This window comes from Xiphophorus maculatus, chromosome 14 (assembly GCF_002775205.1).
Source record: "Xiphophorus maculatus strain JP 163 A chromosome 14, X_maculatus-5.0-male, whole genome shotgun sequence".
NCBI classification, from domain to species: domain Eukaryota; kingdom Metazoa; phylum Chordata; class Actinopteri; order Cyprinodontiformes; family Poeciliidae; genus Xiphophorus; species Xiphophorus maculatus.
Genome location: NC_036456.1, coordinates 3,911,720 through 3,936,386, shown reverse-complemented (window position 1 = coordinate 3,936,386; position 24,667 = coordinate 3,911,720). Strand labels below are relative to the sequence as shown.

Genomic DNA, 24,667 nt, shown 5'->3' with positions numbered 1-24,667 from the left:
AAAAGGGTTTGGTGTTAAAAGGCAAAACTTCCTTAGAACCTGTGATTGTGGACCAAAGAGGTCCAGAGGTACCATATGGAAAGAGCAACTGCTTTAAAGAACCTAAATCAATGCAGAAATGAATCTGCAGACTGCAGTCATTGGCACCGTATAATTCCTGGTTGTGGATCTTGATTGTTAGTTTTTGCTAAAGTTAGGTATAGCAGTTCTGAAGGAATTGTAGAGAAGAAGAGAGTGGCTCTAGGTCTGAAGATTTAACAGCAACGACACGTTTTTAGTGAAAGAAAAAAATCCTGCCTTCTTTCTTCTAGTTTCTTTCATCGAGTCTCAAATATCCTTGTTGAGTTTTCAGAAGACAGTAGATATGTATAATTTCTTTCTCTGTGTTTTTGTGAATTGGATCTGTTTTGCTCTGACAGTAATTTACATTACTGGCAATATTCATGACTGGTTTTCATCTAAATAAATTGAGATTACCTCATTTAAATGTGGGCAATTTGTCAGAAGTGGAAAATACAAAAACATGACAAAGCAACCTGAGGTGCAAGTCTTCATGCTCCAGGGCCTTGTGAGTTACCTAATGACCTAATTCAACAGAAGTTCAGTCATTTGGTGCAGGTAGTCTCACCATAAGTGGAATAGAGATCACCTTAAGTGATGGCAGAATAAAGACACCTGTGTGGAAGGTGCATCCACTGCTTCATCAGTATTCCTGACTATTATCACATCATGAAGACAACAGAACACATCATGCAGTCATAAAAACAGCTGTTGAAAAGTATAAGTCAGAGGATGGATACAAAAAAATCTTTAAAGCCCTGAACTTTCCCTGGAGTTCAGTTAGATTCATCATCAATAAATGGAAATAATCTGGTCCATCTGTAAATCTGCCCAGATCAGACTGTCTTCACAAACTAGTGAGACAACGCTGACAACTCTGCAGACAGCAACTGTTGCCCAGTTTTTAACCAGTCAAAGCTTTATGGGACAGAAACCATCAGGCCTGGACTAGGGTCCAGACAGAGACTGACTAGTCCATCAGATCAAAGATCTTTGATCTGATGAGACCAAAATGGAGCTTTTTGTCCTTCAGGCAAGACGCCAAGGCATTGATCAGAGGTAGATCAAGGGCCACAAGAGAGATCCTGAATGTATCACCAAACACACCATCCCCACTGGGAACGATGGCGGTGGCAGCATCATGCAGTGGGGATGCTTCTCAGCAGCAGACTCTGGAAGCATGGCAGCGTCCAGATGTCAGCCTGACTCAGAGTTCCACACAGACTCTGTGCTGGGACGGCAGCCAACGGAGCAGCTACTAAATACTGACATGAAAAGTATGCAATTACTATTTTATGTCATTTTTTTTGTCAGTATTTTGTAGAAATCACCTTTCAAAGTCAAATGTTCTTGATCATCTGTACAAGCAATAAAAAGGAGAAAATACCAAAGAAAGTGAATATGTTTTATAGGCAAAACAGAAAATGTATCAGAGCTTTATTGGTGAGGCTGAACTCTCCTCACAAAACTGCCTGGATGATAAACAAAACATTCCAGTCTCACTTTATGAGACAGATGATGAAATGTGGATGGAAAAGTTTGAGAAAAGCAAACCACATGAGACCTCTGTGCCCCACTCTGGCCTCCTGCTTCACTATTTTCAGGAAAAATAGAAGAGCACACATATGTCAATGTGCAGCATTAATGATCCACTACCATTTACAAATAAACGCCATTTCCTCACAAAACCTCAACTCTGCTTCCACACTCAGACAGCGACAGATTGACACAAACAAGAAGAGTTCATATGAACTAATCATCTTCAGCTGGTTACGTCTCCTAATTCTGCAGGAATGGAAACTTGGCCTGAGCAGAGTAAAGTCATGGAAGTGTGTATCGGTGTGTGTGCATGTAATGTGATGCTGTGGAGCATCTGTCCAAACTGGGACAGCTTTATGAACAAAGTGCAGGTTAGGAATCATTTCTGTAACAAAGACTGGGATCCATTTCACTTTACGGTCTTGGCTACAACCAGTTAGATTTTTTCTGCTTCTGATTACCAGTCAGGGCCCCTTCATGCACACTGCAAGCTAACTTCACTTATTCATGCCGATATTCATGCCGCAAAAATGTTTCTACACAGTAAGAAAGGTGAGAAAAACATAAAAAGAACAAAAAAAGCACATTCTCTGAAAAAAAACGATCAAGGCAAAAAAATATAAATAAATAAAAAGGAGCACCTCCATAAGCGGATGTGTCATCATACTGTTTCTCTCGCTGCGTAAAGAAGCCACAAATAACTTCACTTCATTAAGCCTAGGTTATGCTTTACATCAGTACAGTATGTGTCAAGTAACTGGAACCCTGTGATTAACAGAAATATTTACATTCTTCATCTTCTCCAAACTTAATGGCTACAAGCAGAATCTTTTGATTTATTTATATTATAATTAAATCAAATATATTGATTTAATAAGAGATTAGGTCTGAGTTTCAAATTGTGGATGAATCATTTTTTTTATTCTGGAAGTATTTTGTAAGAGAGGTATCCTCTACCGGTGCCTGCTGTCACTTCATCATCTTTGAGAAGAAAACTGAAAAGATTTAACAAAACAACAAAAAGTATACAACGTGTTTACAGCTTATTGGACATAGGCATAAATCCAGCAAAATAGCAAATTAAAAACAGGAAGATTAATCTTAAATGGAAAAAAAAAAAAAATCACCGCTCTAGTGTCCACTTTTAAAAAGAACAAGGCCTAACAGAGCCTGAACATTGACCTTAAACTCAAGCAGATGATTTTCTATCATTACACAGCAGTAATTGGACAAATCTGGACAAGGCAGAACAATGAGAACTGGGTAACTCTCACCAGGAAGGAATGCCAAACAGGAAGTTGGGCTTTTCCTCCAAGAGGTTGTTTAAGTTACAAACAACCCCAACCCCGTCTTTACTTATACAAATGTAACTGACAATACAAATAATAATTGATTCAGAAATTTTTGTGGAATCCAAAACTGCCGAACACAGCACTGAAGAGAAATAAACCCCCAGAGACATCAAGAGTTAACTGATAAAAGTTTTTAAAGTCACTCAGACAGTTTCTCCTTCAATTTCCTTTTTACTCACTGAATTATTTAATGTAACTGGAAGTTTGGAGGACCACACCCACTGCTGCTGTAAAGAAACGCTGGATCTGTTTTTGGCAGAGGAGTCCTCTACTTAGTGGCCTGGATTTAATGGGCAAAATGAATGGCCCAGTCTGTTTTACTGGCCATGAAACTGGCAATGAGGGAGTTTCACAATCAATTTTTGAAGGATAAATACAGTAAATTATCAAGGTGTCTCCTAACTCGCCATACTCTTAACCTTTTAATTTTTTTAGTTTGTGCTTTTTCTGCAGCAAATAGCAAAGTCATAATTATTGTTTTTGTACGGAACTTTGGTGCAGTTTTGAACCTGTTTTTAAAAATGCTATATAAATAAATTTGACATCGACATTGATAATGATTATAAGTCCTTTAAAGAAAGAAAAAAAGACTAAAAAAACAAACACATACATTGTAGTTATTTTTATTTAGCATTATTATTCCTAAATTGCCTACTGCATGTTTAGGTTTACATTCTGACATCCAATCATGGCAGAAAACACTGGAAGATCAGCACTAAAAGAAACTAATGGCAGTGTAACAGTAGTTTTCCCAAATGCATTATAATAATTACAGTTGTTTTCATATCCAATAAGGTTCTTAGAACAAAACAAATTTGGCACCTGTTCTTAGAACAGGTGCCAAATGTTTTGCAGTTGGACATTTGATTACTTTATTATCTATCTGGGACATAAAACAGATATGTCTGTCAATTCATCAGACATTTTATTCTTACTCTGGGAAGTGCAGGAGGCGTTACAGTTTTTGGAAACAATCGCAGGTTTCTCTGGCCTCACAAAGTTGGATGTTCCTCGATAAGAAGAATGGATTAGTCATCAGAACCCTCTGCAGCTGCATGGCCGCAGCTTCAGCTGTGGATCCAAGTTTTTGCTGCTAATGCAGTTCACCACAAATAGAAATTTAAATATTTTCAAGGCCCCCAAAATAGTTGAACGTATAGCTTGAAAGCAAATTAAAAACTGGCGAAATTAAAACCAAGCTAGACCGATATTTTATATCCTATTTCTCAAATTTCAAAGTGGTTCATGCAAATGATATTTTATACACTTTTAAAATGCTGTTTCCTTTGCATTTGGATGCTCTTTACATACAAGTTTATGCTTATTTGCATAAAAGATCCCGGTTCTGGTAACAGTTACCTTCCCAAGTGAAACACTGACTGCTTTCTTGAACCTGTAGCCTGGCCAAACTACACTCTTCCCCTTCGCCTGCAGCAAAGGAAGGATCACTACGTTACTTTTAACGATCGCTATGTGGAGTGCTGTAATTAAAGTTGGTGTTACCACAGTTTATTCAGTGGCTGCCAGAGGTTGGTTACACTGGGTCTTTAAAAATTGAAGGAATGAACAACTAAATGAGGAAGAATGTGCACAAGAAAGATGGCTGATCTTTCCGATACTTTCAGTGCACATGCTAAAACCTTTGCAAACAGATTCAGAATTCCCAGAAGGTCCAGCCTGACAAGCCAACAGGTGTGTCAGGTTAGCCAAGTCCCTTACAGAACAGTATTTTTCCAGTGGCAACTCAAGTTGAAAGTCCTAAGGGTAACTTGACTATCATTTGTTTTCACATGTAAAAAATAAACCATTAAGATGTCAAGCTCTCTGTGTTATGGAGTACAAACTACATCCAGAAAAGTCATAAAGCTCTAACCACAAAGTATTTAGACATTTTATCAGTTGGATATTCATGCCAAAGCACAGCTAGGTTCTCTCTCTCTATCACTCACACACACACTAATTCAGTTACTTTTCCACTCTACACTGACAGTCTGGTTTTCTTGTTTTCAGTTTTTCCATCTCTGAGCCAAGACTGTGGATGACTCATCGAAGTGTAGCAACAGCCCCAGAGAAGCAGGAATCTGCTCCACATTTCAAATTCACAGCAACTGCACACTGTTCCAGCTGACATTAAGGCTCAATAATGGCGCAGCAGAATGTTTGGAACATTTGGAGACTGAGTCACTATCTGTTGCATTGTCGTTGCTGCAGATTTTTTGCTACACACGACCAGTCAGCAGAGAAATGAGCAGGAAGTGATGCACGAATGTACATAAAATGCTGTAGATAAGTTTTTGTGCAGTTTTTGGTTACAATCTAGATACATGAGTATTTTGATGTTGCACTGGGTTTGAATTGTTAAACTTCAACAGGATGAAATATGAAATATGAATGACTGCTGGTAAAGCTGAACTATTCCTTCTGGTCAGGAGAACTGCAGCACAGAGGTCAAAAAGGGAGCTGGAAAAGTTTTTGGTACATCATGTCAGGTATTTCTTAACAATAACTAGATTTAAGTTTATTTCAACCCAATAAAGATAAATTTATTCATGTTTAAAGTTCACCACCACAACATTGAGAGCTGAAAAGATGAACTTGTTCATCTGCAATATCTTCTTTACAGTACAGCAGAAAAAAAAACATGTTTAATTTAAATGTAAAATTCAATTATCCAATCCAAGAGTTTGCTTTGCATACTAAATGGGACAAGTATCTTTAGAAATAATTTTAAAATGATAGGGAAAAATAAAACTGTCCATCTCCCTCGTAGATAACCTATCAGTGCTGCATTTTCACAGAGGCTCTGCTGTTGTGTGATGGAGAAATAGTTTTAGATCTAAATTACAGCTGAAAATGTTATTTTAGAAAGACAAACTCATTTTCTCTGCCATTGTCGGGAATGTGTCTTACATTTTACAGACACATCTGACCAAATGAGTGTTGTTTCATCACTAGTGCAGTACAAACACGTGAACACGTCAAATTTAATACTCGTTCTTCATTTTTAGCTTTCAAATAAACAAACAATTGTTGCAATATCAGAACTGAAAAAGAAAATCACAAATTGATTTCTACTGAACCAAATGAAGCTCAACGCTTTCTGCCATTTTACATAATTTACAGACAGTTTTTGTAAACCTTACTCGGTTTAATCATAAGTTGAAGCGATTAGACCAGCTTGGTCTAGAAGTTCTTGTTCTCCCATCCACTGAACTCAGGTTTCTAGTCACATCAGTGGTCAGAAAATTCAGCACCAAAGAATGCAGACCAGCATAATCTGAGTCTCATTTCACCAGATGCAATGCAAAGTGTCACATGCATGTGTGGAAATCACTACTCCTCCCCTAGATAACGGGGCGATAACTCCATACTAACTCCACCAGAGTGGAGTTGTGTTCTCTGGAGTGAACAGTCTTGCCTCCCTGACTGCGTTGTTGTGATTGTTGAGCTTATTGCAATGTAGATTACGGGGTTTTTCAGGAGTTGTACTTGACTCCTTCATTCCAGTAAAGCAAACTCGTAATGCTGCAACAGTCCAAGACGTTTCAAGTTTCTGACTGAGTGGAAAGAGTCTGGAGTTCCAACAGGACTGTGGACCTGACACAAAGCAAGGTCCATAAGGACATGAATGAGTGAGTAGTTTGTGGAGGAACCTAACTGGTTTGCATTGAACCCTGACTTCAACACAGTCAGATGTTTCCATAAATTTTGTTGAAAACATCTGAAGGTTGTAGCTCATGTAGCCTCAGAACTGAACTCAGATCAGTATCCCAGTTGGCCTGGTCGGTGCATGTCAAACTGCTGATGAAAAGAACCAACTTCCACATTTATATGTCATCAAGAAGGTCAAAAAGGCTTTATTTCATATAAATGTCATTATTAGAAAAGCTTACATTTCCAACCCAGAACGCAGCATTTTCTCTGAAACCCATTAAAAACTCCTTTCACTAATTTACATGTTACAGTGTTGACAGGATGTTGTTACTCAAAATGTATAAGTTCCCTACATGCTCATAAACCAGTAGAAATGATTTATAAATCTTCCGGTTGCAACATTTTGAGGAATCAGTGGAAATTCCTAGCAGCAAGGAAAAAGAGAAGCTCAAAAGCGAACCATGACCCAATCACAGAGTCAACATGTAGGCCTGCTGGAACGCCTTCATTCATCTTAAAACCAATACCAGTTTTTTTTTTTTTGAAATGGTCTTACAAACATTTGGAGGCCTGAGTCACAGACCACGGCTCCGTCATCTCCTCTTTGGTTTTGGTTGAGTGGGATCTGCTCCACCTCCCTGAAAGGACAGACCCAGCACAGCAAAAAATGACAACAAAACACGTCTTAACATATATGCCTGTTTTTCTGGTTAATCCATTTAGGAACTGTGTGTGGGGGGGGGGGGGTTTGTGTGTGTGCACACGTGGGGGTGTGCGTGTGTGCGTGTTCTTGTGTACTTATAGAGGACAACTTTTCACTAACAAAAGAGGTCATTTGTGGAAAATTAGAAAATTTTGTGAATTAAACTTTGGTTAAGGTTAGGTTAGTAATGGTTAGGAAGTGTATAAGTGTGTGTGTTGGTGAGGGGCGGCTTCTATAACCAGCTATACCAGCTGCCAGCTATAGTTACTCTACAGCTGGCAGGTCTTAGGAACAGAGCTGCCCAGTAATCAGAGGATTTACAAGTGAAATATTGATCCTCCGATGAACTCAACTAGTGATCTGGTAAATCTGCTGAAGTCCGTCTCCAGGTTGCTCCACACAGGCAGAAAGAAGGAATGTCAGTTGTGGCGGATGGTTCTGGTTGGACTGGAGGTTTCTTCCTGTTAAAAGGGAGCTCTCCATTGTGCTGTCGCTACAAGCATGCTCAGTATGAGAGACTGCTACAAAGCTCAGGACGCCATGCGATCTAGCGGCTAATGTCCCTGCAGGAGGAGGGATTAGTGCAAAGTTAACAACTTGATGTAATACTGTTGGGTTTCCTTATATTGAAAACCTTTTGACCAATTTGAGTAATAAACTGAACTTCACAGCCTTGTTTGACATCTTGGATCAATTGGAATGGATATAATTGGACTTGGAATCTGGCTGTATGACTGATTTGGATGTAAGAAAACCTGGGCTGGAATTTTTCTGGAGGAACAATCCAGCCGGAACCATGATTAAAGGCCGACAGTGACAGGTAGAGATGCTCTCACTATTGTGGTGGACAAATTAAGTGCATGTCAAGGTGCTGAGATTTATGCTCTTTGTATGCAACATCAGAACCTAGACACCGCTGGATTTAGGCTGCGGTCATTCTAGCCCAGGGGTGGGCAACTCCAGGCCTCGACGGCCGGTCTCCTGCAACTTTTAGATGTATCTCTACTTCAACACACCTGAGTCAAATAATGAGGACAGCAGGACTCTGGAGAACCTGACTGCACTTAGGACAGGGGTCTCATACTCCAGTCCTCGAGGGCCGCAGACCTACAGTTTTTAGGTGTGCCACAGGTACAAACCACTGGAATGAAATGGCTTAATGACCTCCTCCTTGTGTAGATCAGTTCTCCAGAGCCTTAATGACCTAATTATTCTATTCAGGTGTGGTGCAGCAGAGGCACATCTAAAAGTTGCAGGACTGCAGCCCTCGAGGACTGGAGTTTGAGACCCCTGGAAAACCTAAATAGCTTCTGAAAGTTTGAATAACTAGTGTTAGACTAGAAATGTACTGGTAAGCAGATCATACTCAATTTTCCCTTTTGGTCCCCATCTACAATTCAAAAATCTGTCAATGTTCCTTTCCCTCCATCATGTATTGGTTTGGAAAAAAGCAGGATAATTACAGGGTCATTTCATTCTCACTAAAAGAAGAAAACAGGGTTGGATCAGCAGAATAACTCCAACCTGCTGATTAAAAATAATCAACAGGTTTGATTATTGTTAAGATGATCAAGGTGTGTATGTAATCACACGTATATAAGTAGCTGCTCAAAGGTGTGCCTCGTATTGTGGAGCACTTTGGCTCTGATGCCAATGGAAGGATTCAGAGGGAGCGTGTGTTCAGAGATCATATTGATCTGCTGGGAAATGTTGATGATGGTTTATGAGCGTTTAGATTAATCCAGACTGATCATCCTGGAGCTCTGAGCAAAACTTAAAGAGCCGTGCGGTACCGGTACCGGTCCAGCTGAAGTCATCCTTCAGTCGTCCGCTTTGTGAATGCGCCTTATGGACATAAGGCATTCTACTATTTAGAATAAACGTCCACATTCCCCACTCAAAGGACTCTCTGACACACTGTCTGTCTTTAAATCCCGACTGAACGCGCTACTGTTCAAACAGGCATTTGCAGGATCTCTTTACTTTTTTAATTTGGATATTTCTTTCTTTGAAATGCATTTTTATTTTTGTGAGGTGACATTATGTGTCCTCAAAGCATCTTTTAAATAAAATATGTAATTATTAATATTATAAATACTTATACTGCTTCGAACAAGGACGTTGCCATGGTTATTGCTCCACGTGGTGGCAGACTTCCGGGTATTTATACTAATTTACATAAGTATTTATGGGACGCGACATGGCGGACCAGCAGCTGCGCTCTATTTCCCGCAAATGAGGATTTATAAAGGAAAGGTGCGCGGCCACGTACGTGCGCACGGCTTTATGCATCCGATTTCTTTTGTACACCGCACTTTTCTAAAATTTTCCGTACGCCACGTTTTAGTGTGAAAACTGCGCACTCTTTTATGCATGAGGCCCCTGAACTTTGAGCCTTAAAACAAGAGATTGTGTATTAGTTTTGTTATTTCTGAAAGCCTGAGTGTTACTCCATGTCTTGTGGGAGGCTGGCGCTCAGACAGCTGCTGCATTGCGACACTCTGCTAAACTGTTCAAAGTTGACTCTCTATGCACAACAACAAAGTCTTTCTGGTCCAACTGGTTGATGTACCAGTTTCAAAAAGCGCGCTTCTATTCAAACAGATCATTTCCAGCAGTAAAGCTGAATCAGAAGACAAAAACTCCCAGGCATATCTCTGGATTTCAGCTTCATTCTGTCAACACCCCACAAACAGAAAGCTGCTTTCAGGACTGGCAAAAACATCACATCGAAATTATACTTCAAGTTACATAAAAGCAATGGTAAATTTTGTTCTTCCAACTAATGTTCTTATTACCACCCTTGGATGCTGAATAATGACCTCAACCACCTAAAACACTGAAGCACTTTGTACTCTACTTTTAGGTCTCTGGTTTGCAACTGCTTCACATCCTGTACGCCCCTGCACATGAATGTGGGGCCCATCTGAGAAAAGAAACAGAGCGCAGAGGCATCTGTGAGAAACTTTCTCTTCCTCCTTCCTACACATGGCTGAGTGCAGTCAGACATACACACAATTGGCTGATCGAAAGAGAAATGAATTTCCACATTCACATTGATGAAGGCTCAAATATTTACAGTGCAATACATGCTGTACAAGACAGCTGGTTTGCTAACTCAGTATCCGGCCATCAGATTTAACTCTTTGATTGCAAGCCTGTTTATTGCAGTTCTACACTACTGGTCCAGCTCTGTATAAACACTGTTATACACCTTAGCAATACTTTTTGGTATATGAATAAGTATTCCCATGTTTGTCTCGAAACAGTTAAACTAAAGATTGAGCAAATGCTGAGCCTATTTTTTGACCAATTTATTCCAGTTTCCCATTCCTCCTTTGAATGACTGGATTCAACAAATGTTCACACAGAAAAAGCTAGTTCATAAAACTATTTCTGCTAAACATAAACTGTGTGCCATCTTCACAGCAAACTCGCTAGCATCTCAGTATTAGCACCTTAGCATTAGAACCTCAGTATTTTTGTATTTCTATTACGCCTGTCAATCTGACGCACAGGCGACATCCATGAACAACAGCGCTGGATGGCTGAGCTGCTTCTCTTGGCTTATTGCTTCAGTGTAAGGTTTTAAAAACAATTACAATTTGTCCAATAGCAACATTTTACTGAAAACATTCCTCAATTTTTCTGAGATAAGTGGTCCATGCTAGTTAGCAGCTTCTGCTTCCTGTGTATTGCAGCCATGCGTAAAGTCAACAGCTGGCAAAATTATGCTTTGAGTTGCCTGGTTGATTTGCTCCAAACCAGAAGATGAAAACATGACTAATTCATAATTTCCGATTTTGGGTTTTGTCTTGTTTTTTTTTTTTTTGTGACATTTTAAAACTTCTCAAATTTTGCATGGAAATACGACTTGTGACAACATACCATCCATTTTGTTTTTCTAACAATAGTACACTGACAATAAAGAAAGCTGGGTTATGGCATAAGATTCTACAGCTGCAGGAAAGTTAAGAAAAACACATAATTTAAAGTTCTCTGAGGAAAGAAATAACAGGTGTCTCTGTTTTGTGTGTACTGATGTTATTATCAGAGGCATAACAATCAAGTAAACATTTGAAAATAATTTGACAGATGAATGAATTTTAACTTCTAAAGCATTTGTATTCGAGTTGCATGGGTGTTAGCCTTAAGCCAGAATTTACCACAGCCATGATGGATACTGCTGTAGATGCCACTGCTAATCAATTTTCTTGGATTCTAATAAGAAAAAAATTTAAATGACCACCCTCTTTGACAATGCATCCCACTATGCTGGCAAGATATGACATTGTAATTTTATAAAAGATAGAAGTAAACCTATTTTTGTCCTAATTAATCAGAATTTTAGATATAGGTTCATTTTATATCTTCCTCATTTTATATTTTTGTTAGGGTGAAAACAGCTTGGAGGAAACCTTTAATCATTTGTCATCTGCCAACAAAGCTGCTAGCAGAAATACTGGAATTCATGGAGGGAAATTGGTCATGAAAATAAAAAACTAACTTTAATCCTACAAAAAAATTGAGACGGTGATTAACAGTCATTAAATTCTTTAATTACTTATTAAACAGCAAGTATCACCACCTCCATAAAAGCAAACTTTGGCAATTTGCTAGTACATGGAATGTAGGTTTACATTAACACAACACCTGCTGGGAAAGACAGCAATGATCAGCAGGGATATTCAACATGCGGCCCGCAGGCCATTTGTGGCCCACGGACTGATTCTGTGTGGTCCCCAAGTACTATTCAAAAATAACAAGTTCGTTCAACCAGCAAATGTGGTTCATGCAGATGGAATTTTTTGTTTTTAAATAGGGTAAAATTATTGCAAACTAATTAAAATCTTCCTATAATGAAACACACATCTAAGCAAAGTAGACTTTGGCTCACCCAAATCTACTTTCAATTAATTTATTAAACATGGGTAAATGAGATCATTGAGCTTCAACGGCCTTCAACATTCACCAGATCTCACAAAAAGTGACTCAAATCCTGAGGCTTTTTTTTAAACCCAAACAAATAAAACAAATGCAAATAGAATGCCTCTTTTTTAATAAGACAAAAATCTTTATCTTTAAAGTACTTTATTAGTTTAATTAAATTATTGTACACTTAATTTATTGTCGAGGAGGTAAAAATGCTGTAATATAATTTCTTTGTAACTTTTAATTGTTTTACAATATGTATATATTTTCACCTGCAAGTAATTCTGACGTAACAATTTTTGGCCTACGTGACAAAACGTTTGTTGTACACCGCTGTCTTGGAGAATCTATTGCTGCTGTCCATCGTTGAATGCTATAAAGGTATTTTTCAAGAAAGAAAAACTGTTAGGATGACTGGTGACAGCCCCAGTGAGTTCACACTTTTTCATACAAAAACAAACCCTAAGATAGGCAGTTGCTTCCAAGGACGCAGTGCTTGACCTTTTTCTCTGAAAATGACGAAGTAGATTCTAGTAAAGATATTCTAAAAGTAATTAAGCTGTGCAAACTGCTGAAGGTAAAAACTTTAAGGAGAGAGGAGCTCAGGAGCATGTCTGGGGAAAATAAGGTCAAATAGCAAGTTATCATGATAGTGAACAGCCAGTCCGATTAGATTTACTCTTCATGACTGTGCAATATATTAATAATATATTGCAATTATAATATCTTTGTTAAAATACTAAAGGACGGTTTGTAATGCAGCATAGTAATGGTTGTTATATTCCATGAAATTCAGACTTTGTTGCCAATAATATTTTCAGTTTCACTGTAAAAGACCTCTAAATGTTACACAGATGATAGTGCTTACTGCGCTAAATGTCAGAAGGTGTAGAAAGCTTCATAAAGACGACAAAGAGAAGAGAGGTATATCTGACTATGTCAACTATAACATAACGGCGGCAGCATGGCATTGTGTTACACACCTGCATTCTTCATAGCAGCCAACTGTTAAGAAATCCACTTTTATTGAGGTGGTCACATTTGGTTTTTTTTTAAACTGGTCAATTGCACCTCCCAGAGTTAAGAGCTCCTAACCTCCAGAACAATAACACACACACACACACCACATGTACACACACACCACCCCCAGAGCTATTATTCCAAGCCAGAGTTTTCAAACTAAACAAGGAGTTTCCTGACAAGATTCTTAGAAACTTTATTAATGTGGCCACTTGTTTTTTTGTGTGTGTGTGTTGTAATATTGAAAACGTAGGAGAGAATGCTGTGCTTTGTTCTCCACATGACTTTAGAATGTGCCACATCAGGAGGTAGTGAGAATAAGAGCATGTTAGTGATCTGGTGACTGTGAGTGGGAGATTGTGGAGCCAGACTGAGGCTCTCAGCATCTCAGAGTGAAACAGCTCTGTATCTCTTGGCCACTCAGAGACAGCCTATGAAGAACCCATTCTGCAAACCAATGGTTACCTCAGAGACAGAAACATGTAGAATCTGCCTGGTCTCTTTTCTCATAAGAATCGTTTAGATAAGGAATAACTGAAAAAGCTGCAGAAGAAAGCTGAACTAGGTCAACACATTCAAGAACATTTTTCAAGTCCAACAACCGAACAGCTGTTGAAGTGTCACAAGACACAATATGTAATCTCATCCCAGCAGCTTCTCAATGAGAGACGATGATTTTTTTTTTTATTGATTTTTTTTATCTCTCCGCAAGGGGTCTTTTTGTGGGCTCTAGTGTCTCTTTTTTCAAAGTAGGCTGACAGGAAAGGGGGAAGGAGAGGGGGGAAGACATGTGGTAAATGTCATCAGGTCCGGGAGTCGAACCCGCGACGGCCGCGTCGAGGCTACGTTTGCCTGAATGTGGGTCACGCTAACCCCTCCGCCACCACGGCACGCCCCGAGAGAGACGATGATTTAAATTTTTTTTCAATTCTTGTTTGATTCTCTGTCCAATCCAAAGAGCAACTACAAATTAACTGTGAAATTTGAGCAAAGCGTTGTATTTTCTGAATTTTTTTCCTGGCTCTTGTAGCTTTTATTTGATAGTGGTCAGACAGGAAAGTGGGTTGTGAGAGAGAAGGAAGACATGCAGCAAAGGTCAACATGCAGGCTGGGATTCGAACCCGTGACAGCCACGTTGAGGACTAAAGGCCTCTGCATATGGTTGCACGCTTTATCGCTGTGCCACCACTGCTTCCCTAAGGAATTCAATCTTGCATGTTTTTGAAACTGGAATGTTAAAAGAAAAATGCATAGATTCAGGAGACTGAATGAAAAATTAAAATGGTTTGCAAAACCCACAACAAGTGAAATATACTAAATACAATTACACCACCAGAGAATACTTTGGTTTCAGCCGAAAGAAAACTGAAGCATCTGTTAAATCCAAAGCTTAGTTCTGTAAAGCTTTTCACTCCATGCAGACATGATGCAGCCGGAGCAACAAAATGTTTGGTAAAGCTCCCAGAGACAGAGAGAGACTCTGTCCCAGCAGACTCCTGGAAAGCTGCACGCCTGCTCCTCTGAAAGGGACCATTACAACATTCTGGAGGAAAAGCAAAGCACTCAAATAGCTGCAATTGGCTGATGCAACTTCCTGCTGATGTCTGCACAAATCACTGGAGGTGATTTTTCGCAAACAAAAACAACAAAGACGGATTCCAGATTACTTTGGTCTAAGCATATTAAATTAAAATGCCTTCATAAGGGACGGAGTTGAATTTGTATTTGTAAAATAAAATGACAGTAATTCAGTACGATGTATTTCTCCAGCAGACGGACTTTGACTGAGCCAATATATATTTTAGTGGGTGAGATGCTGAAGCATGTGAGATTTAAGCAGACATGGTGACGATGGTAAAGAAAGAGGAGAGGTGTTTATTTTCTAAATGTTAGGGATGCACTGATACAAAAAATTTAGGCTGATATCGATATCTGATACTAATACTGGTATTACATATACATATTGGTAAATGTTTACCAATATCATATTTCCCTACGCTTTCAACACTGTGTAAAAGTGACCACCAACAAGGCTTCTCTGCTTCGGTTGAACACCCTACATCACTGTCACATGACCAAACAAACATGGCTCCTCACTTCCTGTATGCTGAAACACAAACAAATGGCCGATGCCAACGTTAATGCCAATATATTGTGCATTCCTACTAAATATCATGTGAAGAATTTGTACATCAATTTCGGTAGGTGTGTGTGTGGAATCTGTCTCTAAACATCTAGGCCTGTCGCAACAATCAATAAATCAATTAATTGCATGATAAATTAAAACAAGTTCAGTAATTTCTATTTGCGTGATTTATTGTTTTTCTCTTTTCTCTCTTTCTACCAAAAATCTGGATGATAAAATTCTTCTTTGGTCTCAACTAGCCCCTCCAGAATTCATTTCATTTGTATTTTCTGTTGTTTTCTTTATTTATTTTGGACATTTAAAATGTCTTCCAGTCCCAGTGTTTAATATTCATTAGAATTTAAAGTTTATTTATCTTTGAGAAGGTGTTCTTGCATTTTTATGCCATTATCATTAAATTACTTGAAAATGGTCTCAAAACAACAATATTATCATTTATAGCAATAACATCTGGGACGATTTATTGTCCAGAAAGTTTTATTATCATGACAGGCCTATAACACATCTTCTTACTCATGATAATAGGAATTGTCTGATAGTAGATTGTGGACCCGGCTCAACACATCAGCAGGCACCATGACTTCCACCATGAACAAAGCTCTCTGCTGAGACAAGCATCAGTCTCCAAGTTCCCTCCTGTGCATGGAAACCACAGCCACACATAGATGCTGGAAAGAAATTCCTGCTGATATTTACAGTTCCTCTGTACCTTTCCACTCCATCTGTTTACAAGGCAGGTAAACATCAACATCAGCACATAAACTGGGCGAGCAGCAGCTACAGATGTGCAACAACAGCAGCATTATGTAACAGTTTCTAACAAACAGTTAGTGGGCGACACAACACACACACACACACACACACACACACACACACACACACACACACACACACAGAGAGCTGTTACTCGCAGATTGCCACTGACTTGTAATGCCTAATGAAATGCTAAACTAATGTAATGCCTAAATGAAATGTTGATAGTCAAACATTTTACATCCGTTTCTAGAGATTTCCTGTTAGTTATTTCATGGTTCTTCAGAGGAATCAGATTAATACTGAGCACAGCCACATCGCTGCAGATGCAACCCTTTTTCAGCCGGATGGAAGAGGTCTTCCAGTCCAGGAAAGTCCAACTAAGAAACTCCAAGTTTCCACGCAGCAGATCTGACCTCGGCCCGCGCGCACTGAACAACAGTCTGGGCGATCCTGGCGCGTGCAGGAGCGCTAACTACAAATCTGCAGCTCTTCCACATGCGCACATCCACACCCACGCATGAGGGCTGCGGTCATGCTTAGATTCTTACACATATTGTAGATATGGTTTAAAAAAAGAAAGAGAGAGAGAGCGAACTGGTGCTTCAGCTTCCTCTCAGTGTGCAGTCACTTTAATCACTATAATCTTCCATCAAAACACGGTGAAGAATGCGGCAGCACTGCGCCTAAAAGCTGCGTCCCAGCAGGACGACAGACCTGACAGTTTGGTTGGTTTTAATAAATGTTACAGCTGATTTTCTAGGTCCTGGCTGCGCTGAGCGAAAGTAAGGACAACATTTAGGTTTTTACAGTGAGGCAAACTCCTTTGCTGCATGGGAGTGAAGTTTTCACACAGCCATCCACACAATTACAACTAATCCCAGTTGAAACCAAAGGGCGAGTTTGACTCTTTTACTTACCCAGACTGTTGGTGGAGGAATCCATAATCCGAAGTGCAGGTTTCAGCTATAAAAGTGCAGTTTGTTTGGATGTAGAGTCAACGCCAGGCTACGGTGAGTTTTCCATGCTGAGAGAGGAGTGTCATGCATACACGCTCATTGCGCGTCAATCTCCAAATCTGCGCGGATAGCAACACCGGAAACGCGTTTTTTTCCTCTAAATAAAGCACTGTTTAGCACGGAAGCTAAACAGAACTGGATTCAGTAAGAACTCTAACGCAGCTAGACATAAAAATGTAATAAAACAAAACAAATCACGTCGTTTATTCTAATGGAATTTTAGAAAATATTAAACGACTACGCAACAGCACTTTCACCCCAGCTGTAATAATCTCAGCTTCTCTAACCAAGAAGAGATTTGAAACTGGAATACCATAAAAAAAAAAGACCTCAACTTTTTAAACCAATCATGCGTGACAAGATGTGTCTGCAGTTAGTGAGCCTCTGTCGTCACCACAAGACGATTGGTGTTACTGCACCCTATCAAGCTTGGGCTGTAGGATATAGGCCTGCTGTATGTATGGAGAACCAGAGGGTGTTCTGTATTGTTTCAGGTTACGGCAAAAATAAATAAATAAATAAATAAATAATAATAATAATAATAATAATAATAATAATAATAATAATAATAATAATAATAATAATAATAATAATAATAATAATAATAAAATTAAGTTAAAGCATGTCTTTAGTTCCAACGATTGATATTTATTGATCCCTTCAAAATTTGTCAGATTCAAATAAATCAACCTTTATTCATGGAGCACCAAATACAGACAGTGCTTTACAGTTAAAAACATTAGACATAAAGATCTTGAGTCATACACATTATCGTATGTGTATGACTCATATGGAATTAAGTATGTCGTATTAAGTAAGACGACAGTTATTATATTGATGATAAGATGGTGACGAATTAAAATTTAGAGAAGACCAATTAGGAACTGTCGAAGTGCAAAATATTGTATATTAGTGAACTCTGGTGATACGAAGAAGCAAAAGTGAAGAAAAAAAAGAAAACGTTATTATTAACAACTGAAAAATAATGTCTAGTGTAAATAGATACAGAAATAAACACATAAACATAGAGCTGGAGCAATTCTAAAATCATATCACATAAAGAATAAATAAAATGTAACACATAATAACTCATAGTCACTGCAGAGACTTTCAAATTGATGTGATGTTTGCTTGCTTTCTGGTCTTCTTCAGCATTCTCCCATCTATGTTCTAAAGTAGACACGTTGGAGCTAATGTTTTTTAGGATGACCAAAAAGTAGAGCATCACAATAATCTATTAATCAAGTTATGAAAAAAAAATGAAAGTCTCTGCATTGGAATGGGAAAATATGGTTGGATTCTGCCATGGTTCTTCAGATGATAAAATGCCTTTTCTGTGACATTTTAATGTTTATTTTGAAATTTAAGCTCACATATGACACCGAGCTTTTATGTATTTAAGCATATATAGAAAAAGAAAGAATAAATAAAGCGCAACAAAAAAGGGGTAAGATACTTCGGAACTACTCCGGTGCGCCAATGTTTCTGTTGTTTGAGGGGGAATAATAACTGTGCAGAACCAGGATGTTCCGCCGGCTTCCCAACATGGATGCGTCCACATGAAGTAAGTTTTGAAGGAGACTTTGCTAAAAGTGTTTGTTTCGCTGGTTTAAGAATATATTTATGTGTTAATCTAATGTGTACATGAGGAATATTTAACTAAATATGTGAACATGAATTGTAGTTTTCTGACATTTTCCACTTTAATGTGTTTGTTTCATTGGTTTGTGTCAAGCTGCGCTATCGTTGTCGTTTCATGCTCGAGTGAATCATAGCTCTGTTCATGACTGAGTGCCGTCCTGTCAGGGGGAAACGTGTCGGATGGCCCCGCTGACAGGATGAAGTGTTCCCGGTTCCTCCTGCAGCTCGTTCGGTCCGGCCGGACTGCTGCCCAGCGCGGGTCCCTGCTCCTGTCCCCGTCCTCCGGTCAGCTTATTGTGCAACACAACCAACAGCAGCAGGTGAGCTACAGTCTGTTTACTACCAGCCCGTCCCCCAACTGAATGGGCTGGTATAAGGGTCAAATGTTTGATCCCTTTTACTGGTTCAGACATTTTAGATCTTTAACAAATAAAATCAAAAGACAACGAGACAATATTTACATCCCTGGTCTGCATGTGGACCGATTTCCATGCGAATCAGATCATTCTTGTCTTTTTGCTTTATTGTTTTAATCAGACTGTTTATTTTTCCATTAATGAAATAATGCACAATCTGGTTTATGCTTAATATGACCGTTTCTTCCATATGTATAACATTTGTAGGTGCTGAGGCAATTTCGTTGCAGCCCAGCGTCGGCAAAGAGTCAACCGGAACATGTACGGTTTGTTAATGACGATGACACGAAGAAGACCAAGTCCTTGGTCACCCAGGAGGATTTGTTTGAGCAGGTGGCCAAAGAGTCCAAAACCAAGGCCACATTTAACCAAGTGATTGATGTCTTCACTAAGAGGGACATAAGACGGCGTGGCCATGTGGAGTTCATCTACGCTGCTTTGAAGAAAATGCCAGAATTTGGAGTAGAGAGAGACCTAACAGTATACAACAAACTGCTGGATGTTTTTCCCAAAGAGGTTTTTGTGCCCAGAAACTTTATTCAGCGAATGTTCAACCACTACCCTAGACAGCAGGAGTGTGGGGTTCAGGTTCTGGAGCAGATGGAGAGCTATGGTAGGTGACTTCTCCATTTAATGTAGAGAGCAGAGTTCCAAGTGGAGCTGGAATACTGAGCAATGAACGAATTCCACAGGTTACAGTTGGATTGTTACTGTTTTTGCTTCAGGTATAATGCCCAACATTGAGACCAAGGTCCTACTGGTCCAGATCTTTGGGGAGAAGAGCCACCCTATAAGAAAGTACCAACGCATCATGTACTGGTTCCCCAAGTTCAAGCACGTAAATCCCTTCCCTATTCCTCAGCCTCTGCCTGAAGACGCCGTGGACCTGGCTGTCTTGAGCCTGACTCGCATTGCCAACGACTTGGATGCTAAAACTACAGTTTATCAGGTACAGTTTTAGCTTATCTTAGCTCATACAACATTAAGAAGAACTAGAACATTTCTAAAGAAACTTAATGGGGCCTAACTGTGTGCTTATCAGTCAGACCCAAGTCAGGGGTTTTGATGCCAAGTTAGGTTCTGCGACCCTCAGGTTTAACATCAAAGCCTAACCGGTTTAAAACAACATGTAGTTTGTATCCATTTTGTTGCATGATATGGAAATGTCCAGAAATAATTAAAATGCTAATGGGGTCTTCCGCTTCCGGAGTCTTGCAGCTGTTAGGTGTGTTCCTGGTCCAACACAGCTGAATAAAATGACTGAATCATCTCCTCAGTATTCAGTCAGGTTCTCCAGAGTCCTGCTGATTCCCTCATTCTTCAACTCAGGTGTGTTGAAGCAGAAACGCATCTAAAAGTTGCAGGACGCCGGCCCTCGAGGATCGGAGTTGTAGACCTACAGTAACGTACTCCATCCAGCTTACAAACAGTATTTTGTAAGCTAAAATGCTAATGCTAGTTAAGTGCTGCCATTAGAACAGGGGTCTCCAACCTGGTCCTCGAGATGTATTAGCCTGCAGGTTTTAGACACATCCCTTCTCCAACACAGCTAATCAAGTGTTTGAATTACCTTTTCAGCTTGACAAAGGTCTGGTAATGATTTTTTCATTTGTGTTTAAAACCTGCAGAACAGTAGATGTTGAGGACCAGGGTTGAAGACCACTGCATCAGAATGTGGGCTATCAGTCATATGGATCATACATCTTATAGCACTATCCTAAAGTACGTTTGAGGGTTGTTGTTGTTTGTTTGTTTTTTTAAGAGAAAAACAGACTACTCTGTTGTATATTTACTGAAAGACAACTAGATGTCAGCTCCCATGTTTCAAATTGGTTTTAATAATCAGCATCATTTAGATTTTCTGAATTTCATGTTATTGATTGTTCTTCCTGACAGCTGCCCTTCACTGACATCACTGAAAGTGGGGAAGAAATCAGCTTTCCACATATTGTAGGTATGGAGTTTCATGTCATCTTCCAAAACAAAAAAAAAGTTGTGACATTAGATAACTGTGTTTTGTTAGAGTTGAATAAATATCAGATATTTAGCTTCTGACTTCCTACTCATGTAAAGATCAAATCGTAAGGATGAGCATTTTAATCTTATTCCATCAGATTCATAGTGTATGTGGTGCATGTTGCTCACTGTTTCCTCATGCCAGGCATTCAGAGCCCCAACCAGATGGAGCTGCTGGCCAAGCATAACCCAAACAGGCCTGTGTTTGTGGAGGGGCCCTTCCCCCTGTGGCTGAAGAAGACTTGTGTCTACTACTACATCCTCAGAGCTGACCCCACGCCTCCTGAAGAAAAGGTTTCTAAATTCTCCATTATGTATTTCATATCAACATTATTGATGCAGATTTTGCTGTTAAGTGCTACCATATGTGAAGTGAACAAATACTCAACACAGTTTATGCTGCTTCTATCTGAGGAGCAGCTAACGGTTTCTGTTTCCACTGATGATCCTAACCTTCTTCTGGTTGTGTACAGAATAGAATACACTGATTTTCTGAAGTTAGATATGATTACGTTTAGGTATTGGAAACTAAAAGTAGAATCCATGCAGTGAGCATGTTTCCCAGTTGTAACCCTGTGAGAATTCTCCCCACAGGAAGAGGAAGTCTACGATCCAGAGCGCTGCTTCTACTACCCTCTGCAGCTTGATCTGGATTTGGACCGTGACCTGGGGGACGAGGAGAACTTTGATGTGGACGACTGTAAGATGGCTGCAAACTTCTATCAGCCTGGCTTAACTGGTCTGACAGTGTGTAACACGTGTGTATTTACCTTTCAGTGGATGAAGGTCCAGTCTTCGCCATGTGCATGACCAGCCGGGGAGACCAGGCCACTCTGAACCAGTGGATCTCTGGCCTCCAGCAGAACAACCCCATCCTAGGGAGAATTCCCACTCTGTTCCGCCTGGATGCTGGAACTCGGGAACTGGAAGGAGTGGCGGACACAGAGGCGGGTCATAGTCATCGACCTCATCCACAGAGCCAAAGGGAAGACGGGCCGCCTGCTGAAGATCCTGAGGTTGCAGTGGAGGAGGAGAAGCCCAGGAGAAGCCAGGGGATGAAACAATGAACTCTTCATCACAGAACTGGAAAACAAACTGTGTATTTCTGCTGTGATGTATTTGTTTCTCCATGGTAGAGTTAGACTTGTATAAAGCTAGTTAATTTAATGTACAAACACATCAGAGCGGTTCAAATGGTTAGTATATCATCTAAAACATAATTCTGTGTTGCTGTGGAGTCTCACTCCTCTTCTATCCTTAGAAAACAATCTGTAGTTATTTTTTGTGTAATCATGACAACTGCTGTCATATTTACTTCTAATGCTTTCAGCATCCTTCCAACTAACATAAAACATGACAGAAAAACGCCACAGCATTTCAACAACAGACCATATCAGGTCTACAAGATTGTCTGCAATGTGAGGCTGCAGTAAACCTAAAAACTAATAATTACAGGATCAAATGAAAAGTCATGAGAGAAACACAAAAGGTTTTTATTGCTCAGATCGGATCAGAAAATTAAACTGACGTTTCAAAACAAATGTTGACAAAGCTCTGTTTTTTGCAGGTCCGTTTGGTTTTATTTGTGAAAGAGGAGTGAAAGCTTCTGATGGTTCATAACTGGATGTTTTTAATATGCTGGAATATGTTTTGCTTTGTCCTGAAATCTTAAGTTTTTAGATTTGTTTGAGGATATTTTGACTGATGCCCAGTAACCTACTGGCAGTGGTCACCATTTTCTTTTATTTATGCCACCAAATTGGCACATAATTAGTGAACGACCCATAAATGGCGCCATTTATTTTGACTGATCAGTGATTGGCAGATGCATGTGAAACCAACCGTATACACTGATCTCATTTACAGCAAAGCTCTGAAAATCAGCCTCTGTCCCCTTTAGCTCTGCCATGAGACTGATGGACCCGTCCACCAGGTCATGTCTGTACTGGAGCTGTTGGGGGGGAAGTCGACCTGCTGTTGCCAACTTTGCCTCCTTTCAGACAAAAGAAAATTATCATCCAGAAAGCTACAATCAGTGCATCCCTATAACAATCTCTTACTCAAAACGTGTTGGATATAATTTCAGACTAGGTTTGCCTTATAATAGAGACCATATCCTGAGTATAATTATCTTTTTCAGAAACAACAGTATTCACTGTCAACAATATAATCAGGATGTTAAAGAGTAAAGTCTACAGCTGCATTGTTCTTTCTAATCAGTTCAGGCATTGAGCAATAGTGGTCTCTAAAATGATTCTTTAAACACAGTGCAGCATATTCTTTGTTTGTAGAGTTCAGTCGGAGCGGACAACAAAGATAGAAGATTGATTGGAAAGGCAGGGATTCCCAAGTGCAGCAGAAAGAGCTACAATCCTTCAACTATTCTAAACACACCTGAATCAAATGAATGGCTATTTGCCAGGCCTCTGCTTGGCTGAAAGACTTTCTGTTGAGGGAGGTCAGCCATCTGATGAAACAGCTGAAGTGTCCAGCTGCCGTCCTTAAGGGCTGCTCATGATGTCCTGGCAGTTTTAAATGAGTCTCTGCTCCAATATGGCTGATTCCAATTGTCCAACTACCTCAGCATGTCAAAGTTCTGTAGATTTCTGTTCATGAACCATCATTTAATTCAGGTGTGATGAACTAAGGAAAGCTCTAATACTTTAAACACCATTGGTTTAAGGAACACAAAGATCTTGGAGGATAAAGAGTAGACAAGGTGGGAAAGTCGTTTTGAACCACTTCTAAAGTAGAAGTAAATTGGATGTCAACACTTTGTCCAGAAGACCAAAACTGTCAAGCTCTGAACAACGGTAATAGGTTAGCATGATGAAGAACAGCCGATGCTGAAGCCTGTCATGAACATCAGCGTGCCTGTCGACAGTAAAGCCAGATTTATGTCTCCCCAAAAACAAACACTTTAACGTTTCGACTGCTCACACAAACAATCTTATTAATACCTTTTTAGTGAAAGACTGCTTGGTCAGATGAAATGAATAAACTATCTGTCTGCAGTAAATAATATACTTAAGGGAGTCAAAGTGAGGTTTCCAAACCCAGGTACTGATAGCTGTTGAGTATTGTGGTGGTAGCCTCATGCTATGGGTTGGTTTGTGCTCACTCCATACTTTCCTTGCTCAGTGTGGATATACTGAGACCATCCTGACCTGACCATCACCACCGCAGACAGGAAGACTCAGAGCGGATCCCCTCTGTCTCTGGAGTCACACCTCACCACTGTCTCAATGTCCTGCACCAATCTCATTCACTTCTTTGACATTCCATCCAGTACCAGTGAAAAAAACTTGTTGAAAGCATGCTGCAGTTCCTGGGTTGATTTTGGTCCATGATTGACTGCAGCTCTGCGCACATCTGGAAAATGTCATAAATTACACTACAAATACATTTGTACATCC

At 39.6% G+C, this 24,667-nt stretch overlaps 2 protein-coding genes across 3 annotated transcripts in view; one reads left to right on the top strand and one right to left on the bottom strand.

The window, feature by feature from the left end:
- Positions 1-17,464, bottom strand: part of eml3 (echinoderm microtubule associated protein like 3) — a 52,480-nt gene extending 35,016 nt beyond the window's left edge. For both annotated transcript variants that reach the window (XM_023346594.1, XM_023346595.1), the window contains exon 1: positions 17,080-17,464. In XM_023346594.1, the coding sequence (XP_023202362.1) occupies positions 17,080-17,104 (25 nt within the window). In that variant the 5' untranslated portion in view covers positions 17,105-17,464. The remainder of the gene's footprint in view (positions 1-17,079) is intronic.
- A 1,213-nt stretch (positions 17,465-18,677) lies between these two features.
- Positions 18,678-22,792, top strand: ecsit (ECSIT signalling integrator). Its single transcript, XM_023345766.1, has 8 exons — positions 18,678-18,742; positions 18,985-19,139; positions 19,443-19,848; positions 19,961-20,184; positions 21,132-21,189; positions 21,397-21,545; positions 21,846-21,951; positions 22,029-22,792. The coding sequence occupies exons 2-8, from the start codon at positions 19,017-19,019 to the stop codon at positions 22,316-22,318; spliced, it is 1,356 nt and encodes a 451-aa protein (XP_023201534.1). The 5' UTR covers positions 18,678-18,742; positions 18,985-19,016; the 3' UTR covers positions 22,319-22,792.
- Positions 22,793-24,667: the final 1,875 nt, after the last annotated feature.